Source organism: Triplophysa dalaica, chromosome 13, assembly GCF_015846415.1.
Source record: "Triplophysa dalaica isolate WHDGS20190420 chromosome 13, ASM1584641v1, whole genome shotgun sequence".
In the NCBI taxonomy this organism is placed as follows: domain Eukaryota; kingdom Metazoa; phylum Chordata; class Actinopteri; order Cypriniformes; family Nemacheilidae; genus Triplophysa; species Triplophysa dalaica.
In genome coordinates, this window is record NC_079554.1 from 10,166,626 (window position 1) to 10,185,298 (window position 18,673).

An 18,673-nucleotide genomic window follows, 5' to 3' on the forward strand; every position below is an offset into this window, starting at 1 on the left:
ATAATGTAAAAATTAACTTTGAGCCACACAGGTGTAATACAAGCATTACGACGAATATCCGCTACAGTACTGTCAGATGCAGGATATAATACATCAGTTGAACCGCTGTTCGGTTACCGACTATCTTCAAAATATCTTCTTTTGTGCTCTGAGGAAAAAGAAAGCCATTTTTACATGATTTCTAACATGTACAGTGAGTAAATGACGACTGAATTTTCATTTTTGGGTTAACTATCCCTTTATCCAAAAGAGTGGCGGCTTTAATAATTTGGGCAATTTTTAGGAAATGCTTCATAAACCTTCTATCTTTTAATTGAGCATGCAGATTCAAAGATCAGAAATTCATACAGGATGATGTCATTTCTCATTAAAGCATGAGTGAGTTCATATCGTAAATGAATGACAAGGGTAAAATTAAGCATTACAAGCAAATGTGAAAAAAGTTTGCCGGTTTGGTAAACTATAATTGCGTTTTTGTATCATGTGAACACGTGTGACCTACTATTAAATCCAAGTTGAAGGAAACACTGATAACAGCGATATTGTACAATCCCATATACACTGGGTAGCATCTTTATAATTCTTTTTGCTTTCTGAAAGTAAGTGTGTTCTGTATGCATCTCTTTTTTTTATAGGTTTAAGGTCAAATTGCACATGCAGCTCACCGGAAGTGTTGAATAAATCATAAGAGCGGTGGATTTAAGTGTCATATAGCCTAAATACAGTTCTTATTGGAATATGGTGTCGAGCTAAATGTCCACATTTTATTTCATGGACTCTGTCTTAATGAGTTATTGTCCTAAAATAATACAAGATTTTGCGGCACTTTTTGAAGACCTTTATCAATGTTATTCCTACTTGTGACTCAAAGTTTTTCAAATGGATTTTATAATTTCTCAGTTCTTACTCTCAAAGGATGGGAATTGCAGGCACTTAAATCTACTCGAGCATTAATTATTAAAATTTGTCTCCCTATTTTAGTTTTTTTATCTTAATGTTTCAGATCTTCCTTTTATTTTGTGGCAGTTTAACATGGCAGCATCAATAATAGATAGTCCTCTACTCTTAAATATGAAAGAAGATTTGGCCAAGTGCTGGTGTGTGTGCAGCACAAACGAGTTGTTTGGTTTTATTTTTATGAATTTTTTGTGTTTTTGCATTTAGGATTTATTTTGTTTTCTAGCAAACGTTTAGCTAATAATTAGTTTCAACACTGTCTCTCAAATCGGTCAAAACTAAATATCATAGATGCTTCATTATGTCTCTCCACTATGACAGTGAACTAGCCCTTCAGCTTGAAGCCTTGAATGTGTAATTTTAATCTTTGGTGTGATTGTTGGCATTCTCAGTCATCTTGTTTGATCTCTTTGCTGAAGCAGTAATTGATTTCTAACGTCTCGCAGACACGCCTCTCACAGGTTAAAAATCCACACGCACCCTCACAGCCTTTGCAGAACCTCTGCTCTGGGATGTTGTCATCGCTTCACTCAAGGGAGTCTCATTCTGGAGGGGACCTGGTGACGCACCCTTCACAATTCTGATGAGAGAAGCACCCTCCCTCGGTCCTTCTCTGAATTTCCTCTTTTCTCACTCGAACACACTCTCGCTCTCAGCAGTCACACAGCCAGCGTGACTACTGAAGGTTTTTTGCTGCAGGGATCCTTTTGCACACCACTGTTGCTTTGTGACCACCAAGCGTGTCTGCGCGTTTAAACGATAGTACTTCAAGGGATGTGTTTGCTGTAGCTTCGCCTTGCGAAAATCCTGCGAGATGAAGAAGTTTGTGACAATTGTTCTGCGTGGCCTGGTCAGCCTGTCTATAAAACCTAGAGATAAAACCTGGAACAAGGAGCATGCCCGACAGCTAAGAAGAGAGGTCAGGAGGAGACGGACTGCATATAAGTGGGGAAAGGTGATGCAAATAGATTTTCTGCTTTGGTATGGAAGGGGTGGCTGGTGTACATCTTTACCTGTGCTTCAATGTGACAATAACAACAAAGACAACTTAATTATTAATAATTTTGTTATTTACACAAAGTTATTTAGAAGTGAACACACCACTTTGTCAGTTTCTGCCATTATATTACATCATATTTCGTGTTTTAATTCTTGGAAATGGCAAATTATTGGTTACTTGCTACTGACTGCACATTATTGTACACTCATATTTACAATTTTAAAAGTTGAGTTAACTTTTAGTGCCAAGAAGTAACCATTTGTTTGCGTGGTTTCATCCAATCATTGGCAAGAAAGACATGGGTCTCTGTTTTCATATTGCCCTTAATATAATTGCTTTCGTATTATGGTAATGAATTTGATCAGGTTGGCTGTATTAGAATGATTTTAAGGAGTTGGAGGCACCGGGCCAGGAAAGATTTGGGGATTTGAACGTTTCATCTTTGCTGGCAGAAGCAGTAGTCATCATTGTTTCTTTTGTTCAGTTTAATCTAATAAGAGTTGAGTGTCTTGGACATCTGAATTATGTATGCCCACTCTGCTTAAAAAAGAATACAGGGCATGTTTCCTGAAGTAACATTTATTAACTTTTCAAGAGAACCTAACAAGACAATGAGATGACAAGAGAGCTCAGTTGTGTATTATTTTGGTTGTGAAATTACGTTATTTACTTGCGGCACAGTATTTCAGATATTACATTTACATTACATTTATGCTTTTGAGTATGTGCAATCCCTGGGATCAAACCCATGACCTTGGCATTGTTAGCGCCATGCTCTATTCACTAAGCAACAGGGAAGCATGTGATGAATTCAAACCACTTTTTAACCTTGAATTTGTCTTCTTGTTTTGTATGTATTTTTCAACATTTTAATAACTCAAATCTCTTGAAGGCAAATGTTATGTTTTAAAGCACCTTCTATTTTGTTCTCCTTGTTTACCTCTTATGAGTTTGCATCCGTGTCTGTCATACAAATACAAGAAGGTTGATAATGATTATGTTATCGCTCACAGATAGATGAATAGTTTAAAGGGACAATTCACCCAAATATGAAAATTTTGTCATCATTTACTCGTGTAAATTTCATTGTTCTGATGAACGAAGAGAAAGATATTTGAAAGAATGCTTGTAACAAACAGCTCTTAGACAATATTTACTACCATAGTTGGAAAAACGTTCCTACATTATTCAATCTTCTTTTGTTTTCAACAGAACAAAGACATTTATTGAGAAATGTTTCCTACTATGGTAGTCCGTGGTGCCCCAGAACTGTTTGGTAACAAGTATTCTTCCAAATATCTTGCTCTGTCTTCATCAGAACAAAGACTTTTATACAGATTTGGAACTACTCGAATGTGAGTAAATTAAAACAAGACATACTTTTCATTTTGGGGTGTTTACATGAAAATGGTCTCCTTTTCTCCAAGTCAATGGGGCATTTTTTGGTGAACAATTCCTTTCTGAACAAATCTGTCAAGAGCCTGCATCCCTTTCAGGGCATCACTTCTCCTTGGTTTTGTACTGTTTTTAACTCGTTAGGTGCCACCCAATAAGGATTATTAGACTGGATGGTACGAAGTCGGTCGGTCAGACATTGATGCTTTTGGGAGCTAAAAATAACAGACACAGAATAACAATAAAACCCAGCACTGTCATGATGTAGGAATCCTATTGTTGAAAATGAAAATGTATAGAATGCCGTACTTGTAACTTCAGCAGAAGTCATTGATGGTGGTTGGTTCAGATAAACCTGTTCTCCTTGATATAGTATGAGAGTGGATTGTGAATGCAGAATCGTGGGCTTGACAATTTGTCTAGAACTTGTGTTATCTGTGAAGCTTGGGGGATTTTAAATGGGATGTATAAAAGAATCCTTTTTATATATTAACTACCTAGGATGGTATTTAATAATATGTTATATAACGGTGGTAATTATAATTACAGTGATAATAATTTGCTCAATATGGATACTGTGGGTGATTGAAATTACCAAGAAAAATTCTAGATAACATATTACTATAATTGTTCGCAATTCACTTTCGATCGAATAAGTCAAGATTCAGAATGCTCGATCACTTCCCTTGCTAATTTGCTGTTTAACACATCTATTCTTTGCCTCATCTAACTTAGAACAACTGTAAACAAAACCTACACTCTTAAAAATAAAGGTTCTTTAAAGAACCCATCTCTTTCTTACCTGAAAAACCTTTTTTCCTCACAAAGTACCTTTTGTGAAACAGAAAGGTTCCTCAGATGTCAAATGTTCTTTATGTAACCATTGAGACAAAAAAGAGTTTAATGTTTATTCATATGCAGATAGATGAATATATCTTTTTAATGTTGTCTTTTTGTTATGTTGTATATCTTTTTTATATTTTTGTCCTTTTTGCTTACATTTTTTTTCATTCAGACTGATGTTGTTAAGTTTTGTGAGTGTTTGCCTGGGCTAAGAATTCATTCCTATTCAATTTAGATTTTTGGATTTAAATTTGTGTCTCGTGAGTTTTTCTTGCCGTTGAATGTCAGTGTCAGTGTCATTGTGTTATAGTCACATTAGTGATTTGTATTGTGCTTAAAGTCTATTCGGGATTTCCTCAGCTTTTATTAGAAGGGCGGCTTTTCACTTGTGTAGTTCTCCCTTCAGTTTTAGTTTGCACCTCTCTTTATACGTCATGCATACGTTCTTTGTGTATGGCCTACTTATTTCTGTTCTAGTGTTGCTCCACACAAAATCCATTGTGGCATGAATGCACAGAGTCCATTTTTAAACAAAACCTTGTGTTTGGCCTAAATATTTCAGCTCTAGTATTGCGCCACACAAAGTCCATTGAAACCGACTCGATCCAATTGTTACATTCAACTCTATGGACGGTGATGTCAGTGGAGTTTCAGGATTTGACAGGTTTTCTTCATCGCTTCAGCAGTTCTTCCCACCCACACACCTGTGTTTTGAGTTTCACTCTATGGCACCCTTCTGCCTGAATACTTTAGGAATCAGGAATGAATTTGGTTTGGGTTGAGATGGAATTGGACCTCCCAGACGCACTTAGACAAAGTTTAAGTATTCATTAGCGTTCTAATGTTGGAAAAGGAGGGTTTTCAACCAAACCCACCTGTCAATCATGAAAACTAATCCAGTGCCGCCCACCTGTGGCCTACTTTACTGCGCCTCACGCGTACTGCTGATGTTTGTCTGCATGTGTTTCTCCACAGGATACTGTAGTGTTTGTTTTTACACTGTAATTGAAAGTTTATTTGTATTTTTTGGGTGTTTTTAATGCTCTAAAGTGAGTTTAAAGACCTCATATAGTTTTATAGGGGATATTTATTGAGTTGTCTTGTACCTGTTACTCTTTGCCTAATTAAGTTCAGACTTCTGCTTTGGAGTTTTCCAATGGGAATATGTTCATATATTCTTATATGGATAGGCCTAATAAGTTGTTTTCAAAACAGATGCCATTTTGTGTATCTTGGTATATTGTGTTATCCAATTTATGTTATTTTTGGGTGTTTGTGTAATATTTCTTACTGTACATACACACGGGTGTCCGCGTTAATGGCGTTAAATGACAACTTTATTTAAAATGATTGTGCAATGCTGTATTGCAGACAGGTGGTGATCATGCCTTAATCGCTTTCGACCAAAACTTGAGTTCTATCAACATCTTAGGGATGCACAATCTATTATAATTTTTAAAGGGGTCATATGATGCGAAGACGTGTTTTTCTGTGTCTTTGGTGTGTTATAAGTTGCCCATGCATGTATTAGACATATAAAATTGCAAAAATTTAAGTGTCAGAACAAAAGATGCATTCTATCTAAATGCGAATGCTCACCCAGAACTGCCTGAAACGCCTCGTGTAACCAGCCCCCACAAATCTACGTCAGATCGTGGTATGTTTCGACTAAGACCCCCAAATGAATACGCAAGTAAGATGGGCGTACCTGTCAATACAATTGCTTTGGAACCTGATTTTTTCCAAATATGGTAAGAGGGTTAACATTTCCGTAACAAGCTTGCAGTATTGGACCAATCACTACGCACTGGTTAACTGGCCAATCAAAGCACATCTAGCTTTTCAGAGCGATGAGCTTTGTAAAAAATCAGAGGGGCGGGGCAAAGAGCACATACAAACATGCACGGTATGTGAAAAATGTGGCTATTGAGAACACCTTCCTGGGTTGCTCTGGAAGAACATCTTTAATTTGTTCATTACACAAATTTAAGATTCTTTAAACTTTCCCTATACAAGTAGGCTTGGTACATGATTTTAAGCTGAAAAAATTATTTTCAGTCTCAGAAAATGTTATATTTAAAGAATTATTGGTTATCGGGCAACATTTACATATCGCTGCATACCTACATCTTTCTCTTTGCTTTTCTCCCTGCCCTCTACCTCTTTCGATTTTGCAGCAAACCATACATCTCTCCTCTGTCACAATGCACTTACAGCAGGAGCCACCAGCCCATGTCTGTCACTGTCTTTCTGACAGGCACAGGCTCCTCCCTTTTAGCACAATATCATCTATCAGAGTGGGCTTAAGCCGTGGGCAGGGAAGGGGCTATAACTTTACATCGACAATGTAACGGTACCTGGGCAAAATATTTGTATCTTTTTGTGAAGCCTGTGTGTGTGCTTTTTTCTAATTGTGAAAGAGAAGGTTTTTCAAGCAGTTTTTAATAAAAACTGCATCAGATTGTGTGCCGAGAATAGCTGTGTGTTTGCTTGTGATATAAACATCATCATACAACCACAGATGTTGCGTCTGATCAAAGATGCTGCCACCTAGTGGTGTTATGGATTAATGAGATTCTCTTACTTGGGTCTAGATAATATACACAAAGTAATTTAATCTCACTTCTATTAACGTATGGGCTTAAAACATTTTTCTCTTTCTCTCCCTGTCTCTTTCAGATGATTTTAACAGTGTATTTGAGTGATGGGGAGCAGGCCCTTACAGAGGTGCCCATCACTCCAGAGACGACGTGCCGCGATGTGGTGGAGTTCTGTAAAGAACCGGGGGAAAGTGGCTGCCACCTGGCCGAAGTTTGGCGTGGAAATGGTGAGTACCTTTGACACAGGAATCTGGCAGCAATTATTCCTTTCAAACATAACTGCCACTTCAACTCTGACAGATGGACCCATTTTCTTTGGACCAAAGTGCCTTTTCAAAGTCCTTCTGTCAGCACTGTGTTATAAAAGTGTGTCTGTCATTGAACCCATGATGAGCCCAGTTACTTTACAGCAGGTGAAATCTGCCATTAGGGGCATAGTTTCCAGCAAGCAAAATTAATATTTTTACCTCATGGACAAATAAACTGACACGTCTGTAAAGAGAATTACACGCAAAAGATTTATACTATATTTTTATGTTTAAAACGCTTTAATCACTGAAACATCTGCATAACAACACCCAGGTTTCTTGAAGTTTAACACTCTTCTCTTGTGTCATTGTTAGCCTTTAGCTTTAATTGGGTCCAGCTTTCTTGGAAGGATAATCTGGCTCACATTCACACACATACATTATCTGTCACTTGTTTTCTTCCCCATTAAAAGTCCCTGAGCCTGTATGCCAATATCCTCCAGTTCTTCTATTTTTCTTTGTCTTTTTGGGTGGCTGCCAGTACTCCAGATGTCCCTCCACCTGTTTGCGATTTCCAAAATGTTTTCTCCCCATCTGCCCACCCAGCCCTCTACATTCCTCTGGCCATAGGCCACGTTTGATTCAATTTCACCTCTTTGTTTTCCTGCTCCCAGTATGTCTGTTCCTCTGTTCTCTTCTCAGGTGTGGCTTTGGCTTTATAACTGCAACAAAATGTTCCTCGGCATGAGAGCGTCTCTCTCGTTGCTTTTTGTACACAGTACTCTTCCTTAGGCTTGAAGAACCAAAATTGTGCCTCACCTTTCTAGCAGAAGTTTGTTTGTTTTTTAAATGATTTTTTTATGTTTGGTTTTCCAGAGCGAGCTATCCCCTTTGACCACTTGATGTATGAGCACCTGCAGAAATGGGGTCCCAGAAAGCAGGAGGTTAAATTCTACCTACGGCATGAAGATTCGCCCACTGAAAGCAGCGATCAGGGTAAGAATGCTGGCTGACGGCCACGTGCCGCCTACCACCACCGCTCTCTCCTCATTGGCTGACATTGATGGTGTTTTTTTATACCTTCTTAGAGGCCATTCAATGTGTTCATGCGAACGAAAGAGACAAGCACATCCTGGTGGACAATAGAGGGTTCTGTTCATACAGTAGTTTATTTCTGTAGGTCTTTTCACAGGATGAGGCGGCTGTAGTGTCAGTGCCTGTAAACAATATCAATGATAGCAGTATAACTATGTGGTTGTTTGTATATGCAAAAAAGTGTTTTTATGAGCAATGCTTTATTGTTTAATAGTTTATTGGCAATACTTGTACAATTCCTAGTGTGCAATATGAAGCATTATCTTCGTATGTAGATTCTTCTGGCTGAAGTTGTCTCTTTTACCGCTGTCTTGCATTCACAACTTTCTTAAAGAGGTTCCTTGGGCATATTCATAACAATCACCCTCTGTTGTCACTTCATATAATCAGCTTTTTTTATTGATATTGATATATACAGATATTTCTTTTTATCCTAACATTTGTTAGTTAGGGTTAGTTATCAGTCTTTTTCAGAATTTGTTCCAGGCAGGATTAACCTGTTTTGAGGTCTTTATTGATTAATGCATAAACCACAGAGACCCTTGTGTGTTTGAACGAAAGAGAGGCATTAATCCGCTAAAAGTACATGCTCCATTTCCAGAATCACATGACAATAACAAACTGATCTTAAAGGTGTAGTTCACCTAATAATGGTCACACTCATGATGCTTTCCTAAAGAAGATATTTTGAGAAACGTTTCAGGTGTTTTGTGCCCACTATGAAAGGCAAGGGGGTCTGTGTTGTTTGGTTACCTTCACTCTTCAAAATATCATATTTTTTGCTATGTAGAAGAAATAAGTCATACAGGTTTGCAAAGACATGAGTGAGTAAATTATGAAAGTTTTTTTGGGGGGAGGTGAACTATCCCTTTTCCTGAACAGTCTTGTGATATTCAAGTGATCTCCATTCAGCCGGCCATGTGTTGCCTGTTAGAATATCACATTGTTTATAAAGGCATTTGTGGATTCATCCAAGTTGTGTATCCAACCTTTGATGTGATTTCCGTTCGCTAAACTCTGTGTGTTTTACTCCTCTGCTCTTAGGGAGCCAGCAGTCTCAGGAGCAGCCCAGCATGAGAGGAGGAAGCAGCTCAGACACGCACAATGAAAACGGGGTCAGTTCATATCACATCCTTACCCAAATCTGTGTCTTCTTTTCTAATCTCAGTATTGTAATTATTCAAAACGCATCCCAGGAGGTTGAATTCCACACTTTAGTAATAGGTGCTAACTGTAACCAGAGCAGCAGCTGCAAAGTTCTCGCTGTTAGTGATGGCCTAAGTGACATTCTTTAGCACGAAAGCTTTTTAAAACGTCAAGAGTCATTCAGATCTTCTCTCACAACGCCAGCCAAGCGCAGCGAGACCCATCATATCCCAGGACTCGACTTCGTGTGCCACCACATTCACAGCAATTCCCTCACTGCACTCTTTCATTTGAACAATTGTCACAAGCTCATTCTTTCACAAAGAGCGATCCACCGTCCTCATCTCCTCCAAGCATCTGTCCCAGATTTTAGCGAGGGAAAAGCCAGGCTTCAGGAAGCAGAACTAATTCCCCCTTTAGGGAGAAAAATGACTGTAGACCACCAGTGTACAGAATTAGAAGACACAAGCATTATTGGGGGTCTGCGTATTTACGACTGTCTTTTGTCGGTCTTTTGGGACTGAGTGATGGCACGGGTAGTTGCACATATTCGCTATGGTTCGAGATGATTTGTCTAAGAGCTATTAGTTGGGATGCTTTTTTTTCAAGCATGACATCTCACCACTCTGATGCTTTCAGACAGGTTTACCTTTAGGGACTTATGCACAACACACCTGTCTGTTTGTCTTGTTAGGTAGCCATATGGCGCTCCTTTTCAGTTTCTGTCTCTTGGTGTGTGCGTATACTGGGGGAGTTAAACTTTTTATAGCGTCTTGTTGTCTATTAATTTGATTAAATGTGTTCGCTTGACAACTGAATTAATTTGCCACCTGGACTGAACAGAGACAGTGCGGTCCCATTAAATCCAGAGAAGTTAATTTATTCTAAATCAGTGTTATTTCAGGTAACAATGCAATAAGGTTTTATTTGTTAACCATTAGTTAATGCATTAGCCAACATGAACTGACAATGAACAATACTTCTACACCATTTATTCATATTAGTTCATGTTTATTTTAGCATTTACTAATACATTTTAAAAATCAAATATGTCTTTTAACATTTGTCAATGCACCATGAATTTACATAAACGGATGTATTTCCATCACCTAAAATCAAGTATGACTAATAAATGGCAAAAAAAAATAATCGTAGTTCATACATTTACTAATATTTTCAAATACAACCTTATTGTAAAGTGTTACATTATTTCATTTATCCCAGAAACAAGAATGCAAGAATTTAAATTTACTTGTTGAACCAGGTGTTTTCTGGTTTCAGTTTTTTGGAGGATCTATTGACAGACAGGCAATAAAATACTTAAATATGTCAGTAGAGGTGTATAAAGTCCTTACATAATGAAGCATTATATTCTTCTTACCTTAGAATGAGCTTTTTCTATCTACATATACGCAGGTCCCCTTGCATGGAATTCACCATGTTGTTTCTACAGTGGCCTTAAACGGACAAACAACAGAAACCAAATTGCGATGACATTTTAATCCTGTGCAGCCAAGGTAGTGCTTCATGGCTCCTTTAAAGCTACAGTCCATAAATTTTGACATCTTTGTTTGAAACATTACTTTGCCGATGCAACTGATATTTATTGTGAAATCTAACTTGACCACTCAATTTCTTATAATTTTTATTATAAGCTCACTATTTTGAATTGTGGTAAGTGAACAATTTTCATTAAGTTTATGTACTTGTTCGACAACTTATTTTTGCTCAGTTTTAACCCCAAAAAAGATTAAATGCAGCTTTAATGACAATTATTTAAGCACCTTTTTGACTCTATCGATTTAAGAGCTCTTATTCTTTTACGTGTGTTTAAAAAAATCCTTATTTTATCATTTTAAATGTTCAGGCCCTTGCAGGCCGTGTTACAACCTTTTGATTTCTGGCCCTGCGTTATATCCATTATACAACACAAGCACCAGGGCCACACCCAAACAATTGTCCTTGTATGTGACAATGTCTTGTTGACCACCCTTGCACAGGCGTTTGGTGTGTCTGTGCCTCTCAAAACGGCTAAGAGATAAATCTTGGCCTGATTCACAGCAACTGCTAAACTTGTTTGGGTTGTTTAATCGGATTGCTCCCTCATCTAAATCTCTGTCTAAAGTAGCCCATCTTTGTACTTAAACTAATAACTCTCCCTACCCACAACTCCAAGGAAGTCATCACTGGCAAACAAATACTGTGAAAATACATATACTTGTTTGTAGGGGTAAAATTCTTCATATGTTTCCCGTACAGCCTATAGGGACATTCTCTTGTATTCTCCTCAGCATCTTTATTATTTTGAAGATTACGCTCATGACATAACTGCTGGTAAGAGGATCAATGCTTTTCCAATTCAATGTTTTCTTTGCTCAGACTTCTTTGGCGAAGCAAACCACACTCTCTCATACACGCCCCAGTAGGGTAATCCCTGAATGTTTGGCTTGCCTGTTAAAGCGAGGTAATCTATTTCTCCCTTATGAAATGGTGTGTGGCCCTCAATCTCTCCTCCTCTTCCGGAGTTGTCCTTTCTTTCCTTCGTCCTTTCGCTTGCCGTGTCAGAGGGTCATTGTGGCCCTGTCTGTATCGGATTGTGTCACTGAAGAGGCTATGCTTCATTCCCCCCCTCATTGCTATCGCTTGATTTCCAATTTCTGCGCTCTTGGCTCTGCAAATCGTTCATCCACGCGTCCGAGACTTGCTTTAGGCTTCCTTGGAGAGAAAAAGGGTGTTGAGGTAAGAGCCGCAGAAAGACATTTATTGTATATTACATTTGCAGCAACAAGTAATATGTGAAATGCTATGATATAAAAGACACAAGAAGTGTGTCTTTTAACGATAAACGTATCTCAAATTTTGCAGACTCTCAATGCTTTGATACTGTTTAATAAACTGTTGAGCTTGTTCATACAGGAATACTCTGCTCTATGGTATCTAACAGTTATGCAGTCGCAGATAATGCATGAATTTGACCATCATGCATGCAGAGTTATGAGATTCAGAACACAGATCTGTGTGGGCAGATCAAGTTTCATAAAGTAGAGGCTGTTCCACGGTGTGTGGGCTTCTGCTCTCTCCGGGGCTTCACATGTTCCAGTTTTTTGCTGTTTTTCTTCACTCATTTTTGGACCCTTTCAATCTTCATCAAGAATTTTAACGTCTTTTGATTCTTTGTTCTCTAAGTTTTGGCATCCGTTTTGCTCCCCCGAAACAGTTAAGCAGCGGAAGGCTCAGATTTTATGCAGCCCTTGATGATCTCAGGTTTATTGCAGTGAGTTTGACATTGGTTTGCTTTGTACGTTATTTTACCCTTGACCTTTTTTTAGTTCACAATTTAATGCGTTACATTTGCATATATTCACTTATTGTACACTTTTATCCAAAGTGGTTTATAGAGACTAACACCACAACACAAACCATTCATCCCACGTTACCTAATGGAAAAAAATATGTAAGTATTGTTGAAATAGTAAAAAGTAAAGCAAATTCTAAAAACTCAAGATATATTTTGAAGAAAATGATGCAAAATAGCTACAGTCCATAATTCCAAAGACAACATGCAAGGTACACATTTTTAAAGATGTTAGTATAAATTATGTAAAAATAAAATGTCCCCCATGGAAAAATTTGTAATAAGTATAAATGCGTGTGTTAAAGGTTATGGATTATGTGATCGTGGTAAATATGAAAAGATTCAGACAGACGGGTACGTGCCATGTTGTCTGGCTAGAGGGTGGCCGAGACTTCCCTCCGATAAATGTCAGAGAACACTGGGTAGAGCAGAGCCCTTTTCCCCCACAACCACCTTAGAAACGGATAATCAAATCAGCCTGTTGTGTGCCTTTCCTTGTGCCACATTGCCATGGAGATAGTCTCTTTAAAACCCATGTGATGTGGCGATACGCAGACGGCTGTATGGGTAAACAGAGCCTGACACAATTGGCCTTTTAGTCATGAATCACTCCTCTAGCAAACTAAGTCAAGTCATTTCTGCTGTAATGAAATTGGGGATCTTGTGCTGATGGGAACTCCACGATAAACAATGGCATTATTGATCAAGAAAGCTGTGCTGAGTGAAAAATAGGTAAGTGCAGAGCAATGGTGTGTTACTTGTACATATTCTGTAAAGGAGGAGTGCAATGTTGCAGTTGGATGTTTTTGTTTAATTTGTCACTTTGATTTGATCGACTTTTAGAGTCTTGTTCAAGTCTGTCTTTCATAACACTATGGACCCTTCGCAAAGCCCACCCCTTTTTGCTATGTCCGACATCAGCCAAAACGCTCCCACTGCACTACAGTATATTTATCGTGAAATAATAGTTTCTGGAAAAAAATTGTGTACTTTTAGCCAAAAGCAAAAGGGAAGTCTGCAATATGCACTTCAAGTATACAGTACATTTAGGGTAGAAAGACTCGGAAGAAAGTAAACAAAATAAAAATCGAAGCACTAGCCTATTTTACTAATTTAGCGCTATTGGTTTCTCACAGGTTTAGGCTAATGGTGAAACTGTGATTAGGACCATAAAGAGGACATTTTATTGAGGATTGATGAGATGCAATCCTTTAGTGCTGATCTTATGACAGTCAATGAGGTAAAACTCCGGACAAGTCTTGAATGAATCTGTTTTAAGAGGTCTTTATTGTTGTACATTATGAAAACTAAGATTTCACAATGACTTTTTGATGGGATCATGTTTGTATAGTGTGACGGCCAGCAACAATCACGAAGGACTTTTAAAGCAAAACTCTTTGGTGCGTTTGTCGGACAAAATGGCGAATAGCAACCGGGGGGGGCATAATATCGGCTCTCTGATTGGTCAGGTCAATCAATCTCAAGGCGAAGGGTAAACTGAGAGTTTGAAATTTGAGCGAGAACTGCAGACATATTCTTAAAAATATGCTTGCTGCATGTTAATTCATGTTTATTGTTTTGATCTGTACGTCATTTTTTTATTGTATAATGTTTTTGAGAGTTTTGTGTACAGTGTTTGGTGAGCTTTAAATATTTGTTGTGAAAAGACATAAAATTCTAGCCAGGTATGTAACCAAGTTTTGTTGTGTTGTGTATGATGTCATGCTTTTCTTAATTAAGACTGTAGTTTTTCTGGCAGCGGGTAATCCATTTGATTAAATATATGGCTGAAACACAACATAGGGTTTAGACAGTTTTCAAGTATTACGTTGAGATGACTGAGAAGTGGCAAGAAATTGTGAGACATGACTGGTAGTAGACCAATACCTGTTTTTAAACATCACAACTGAGTGAATAAGTCAGGTCAGGTCAATCAATCTCAAGGTTAAGGGTAAATTGTGAGTTTCAAAGTGCGTTGGTATCCAACGTTCGATCATTTAACAGGGGTGCATGAGCTCATATGTCAGAAATGTTTGACAAAATGACAAAGAAACTGCCACATTATGTGATGACAGCTTCTAGAAAAGGGATAACTGGCTGCTTTAAATCTTCGGATTATAATAAATTAGCACTCTAAATCTAAGGATAAAATAATGAAAATCATTAAAATAATCATTAAAAGTACTCGTGAAACATTTTGTCATAACACTATGTTGAACTATACAAAAAGTGTCTTTCGTTCTCTAGAGCGGTAGCTGAATATACTGAGAAGAATTTCAGTCCCTCGATCTTATTTGAAAAGACATTTGATTTGATCCAGACCCGACAGGGCCTCGTGCTCCAGGCAGAGCCTGTCTTTTCCTCAGCATTCACGAATCATTAGTTGAACGGAAGGGACAGTTTTCTATTGACACAGAGCAGAAGAGAAATATCTTTGTATCCGGAAGGTTACTTTATTTTCAAATTCATAGTAATCTGTTTGGGCTGTTTGATATTTCTTTGACATTTGTTTCTTGTCTTGTGAATGTGTTTGTAAAACAACGTCAATACCAGTTGAATGATGATATAGAGTTACGGATATAGAGGGTTGGAATTAAACGCATGGAGAGACAATATGACAAGTTATTTGAGCGAGAACTGCGGTGATATTCTTGAAATATGCATGCTGCATGTTAATTCATGTTTGTTGTTTTGATCTGTACGTACATTTTTATTGTATAATGCTTTTAAAAAATTTATGTACAGTGGCTGGTGAGCTTAAAATATTTTATATTCTGAAAAGACATAAAATGCTAGCCACTTATGTAACCAAGTTTTGTTGTGTTGTGCATGATGTGATGCTTTTCTTAATTTAGACTGTAGTTTATCTGGCAGCGAGTACTTTATCTTAATCCATTTGATTAAATATATGGCTGTAACACAACATGGGGTTTAGCAGACAGTTTTCAGTTTTCAAATATATTGAGATGACTGAGAAGAGGCAAGAAATTGTGAGATATGACTGGTGGTTGACCAATACCTGTTTTTAACCATCACAACTAAGTGAATAAACACACTACCCATGAATTATGAAACTGGATCATGGTATTAACTTTGCTATATATACATACAGCCACAGGCTGTAGGTGACCTGGCAAAACCACACCGCAAACATTACCACAGTATCTTTGGTGGAATGCTCATATCTGTGTGCTTGGGCATGTTATTATTAGTATGGATGCTAATAGATTATTATTGAATTTCACATTGAAGCATCATTAAACAACACAATATATATAGTGTAGTTATTTTAAATGTAAACATGACATTAACATTTTCAACATTGACAGGCTTTTGAGTGATGTTAGATATCGTGCATGCTCAGTAAATTGGTTGGGTTTGATTTTGTGTTTTTGGCATGGCGCAGTTAAAATATTGGATTAAATAATTTGATTCCAACAGAAATAAGGGTGATGGCCAATAGTCCTTACATAACCTTAATGACTGGCCCAGTTTAAAACCCTTTTTTCCCCTGACGTTGTCTCTGGGTTGTCCTAAACACAAACCGTACAAGTGCACTCAGACAAAGTGTAATGATGGCTTTTCAGGAAGAATAAAAGGATTTCCATACCCTCGCACAGACCATAGATGATCTAAGATTTTAAGGGGGTATTTTGCATAGCCCAAACCAGCTTGATAATCGTATTTTCTGAAATTATTCTTGTAGATCTTGTAGATTATCTTGAAGACCTTCAGAAAATGAAAACACCAGGATTACGTTTGTTTTTAAGAAACCTTTCCTTAATTTAACTTTAAATTTAATAGTTGACTTTTAGGTCATTGGCTTTATGCAAGGTGTGTCTTGAACTAGAGTATTACATATGTCCATAGCCCATTTCATTTCCAAATGATCTCCTCTATTTCATAACTGTACATTTTATGCTTTGTTCATTTCTTGTACCATGTGTCTTGAATTGTCCGTAGTTCTGCTCTAAATGGGAGTCTTTGATGGCAATTGCATATTCTGGTGCCTTTCATCCTTCGCCGCACGGCAGTTCTGCTCTGCTGCCATAGCGACGCCCTGGCTTCAAGCACAGTGATGGACAGCTGGCTCTTATCTTCTAGAATGCAGAGTGTGAATGAGTGGGATTCTGGGATGCGTCCCTGGCACTGGCCTGTCTTAGACCCTTTCAGATAAAGATATTTTCATTCCCCTTCCGACGAGTTTAGCAGGTCTGCTCTAGCATTAGCGCTCTTGCTATAATTAAGCCGTGGGTATTTACACAGCCACAGGTCATTTCACATCCAGATCTCAATACATCGAGTCCTGCAGTAACGCAGTTCTAACTCCCTGTCAGTTGTGTGTCACATGGATGCCTGTTGAATTAAACCAGTCATCTTTGTAGCCTTGTTTATGCGCCTGTATCCCTCTGTTTGATTGGCCCTTTCTCTCCCTCTCTCTCTCTCTCTCTCTCTCGCTCTCTCTCTCTCGTGTAGGTGGGAAACCCTCGTGTGGAGCTCACTCTCTCAGAGCTGCAGGAGATGGCCACTCGTCAGCAACAGCAAATTGAGGCCCAGCAACAGATGCTCGTCGCTAAGGTAACACGCTCCGATGTTCTCATGTGTCCTTTTGATGTTGGTTTTTAATAGAGCTTCGTTTTTATTTGTTTGGAAAGACTAAAACCAAATAGTTTGCTTATGTGTGCTCTCTAGCAAATCTTTTTTTATTAAAACAAACATGATACCGTTTTGATTTTGTAGCTTTTTTGGATGTTGTAGTGCATCAGTGCATTTTTCAAAAAACATGATTTACCACTTATTCTCAAATAGCTTGTTTATTTGTCTATAGATATATGTTTATTTTATCTTCTAAAAATAATATCTTCTACAATGCATTTGAAGTATGTTCGCATAGATAAAAGATGAACAGTAGGATCTGTGCCATGGGTTACAGCAAGATTCGGCTTACTGTACTCCGGTTTTTCAGACAGGATATGAATTTACTCTTTGGAATGAATTGTTTTTGAAGTAAAATTCTGTAAAAGATTTTTTGAAGATACGCAAGACAATTTACTGTAAATCCGTGGGACACTGAAGCTGCTGAGGGCTTTACTGTTCTTTGTCCGTCTGTAAATATTTTGATGACTATGTGTTTTTAAAAACATCATATTGTTAGACAACTTTAGAAAGAGGTTTTAACCTTCTGAATTATGTCATGTGTTGGTGTGTTATTTATGTTGCCATTTTTGGGTGTTTACTCTGAATTACACCTGGCATCCTTAGTGGTAATTTGAAAGAAAACCATTTATTATCTCAATCTTTGCATGAGTGTCATGGGTTGCTAAAAAAGAGATCTGCCTCTTAAAATTGCTATATTTAAGTTATGTTTTTGTGAGATACTCCGTATGTTTATGTGGAAGGTTATGAGTTTAGTAGAACTGTAATTAAGTGTAATTATTGGTAATGCAGCAGCATGTTGGGTAAACCTCACGCTTATAACACCTTAAGCTTTTATTGTTGGTTGTGCATTGTGTAATATCGTAACTACATGTATTAAGTTACTGACCTCATGTTTGTCTCTCAGTGTCAGCTACAGGTCAATACAGCATGTTATTCTAAGCATTATAGTGACTTTAGTCATGAGAACCGCAGGCGGGAAAAAAGACCTCTCGTTCCAACTATTTAGCAAACAACACTGCTATGCTCTGTATGCCACAGCCGGCATTTCTCATCCACAGTCGCTAAATAGCTTTGTCTCCTCAATCAACAAAGAGTCAATCGTGGGATTTGGATCGGGCTAGTACACACTTGATCCTTAAAGGGAGTGTTCGGAGATCAGATACAGCCCCTCTTGAAATGATGAGAGTGCTGATCTCAGATCTGTCTGGATGAGAGGGCTGTTATTATTGCTGTGAGTGACTATACCATGGTGACACTAAGCCTCCAGTCATCGAAAGTCCACCCTTTGCCATTTTTAGCTTTCTCACTTATTCAGACGCTGTTTTCAATTCACTGCATTTGAATGCGTTGAGTTGCCTGCAGATAGAGAGCGTTG

General features: G+C 37.9%; 1 protein-coding gene across 5 annotated transcripts in view; it reads left to right on the top strand.

Annotated features, from left to right (window-relative positions):
- ppp1r13bb (protein phosphatase 1, regulatory subunit 13Bb) overlaps positions 1–18,673 on the top strand; it is a 38,017-nt gene that overhangs the window by 8,012 nt on the left and 11,332 nt on the right. For 4 of the 5 annotated variants that reach the window (XM_056763650.1, XM_056763652.1, XM_056763651.1 and 1 more), the window contains exons 3-6: positions 6,875–7,022; positions 7,920–8,039; positions 9,183–9,253; positions 17,116–17,217. In XM_056763650.1, coding sequence (XP_056619628.1) covers positions 6,875–7,022; positions 7,920–8,039; positions 9,183–9,253; positions 17,116–17,217 — 441 coding nt within the window. Of the gene's footprint in view, positions 1–6,874; positions 7,023–7,919; positions 8,040–9,182; positions 9,254–13,180; positions 13,372–17,115; positions 17,218–18,673 lie in introns of those variants that run through there. The other variant, XM_056763654.1, reaches the window with a different exon arrangement.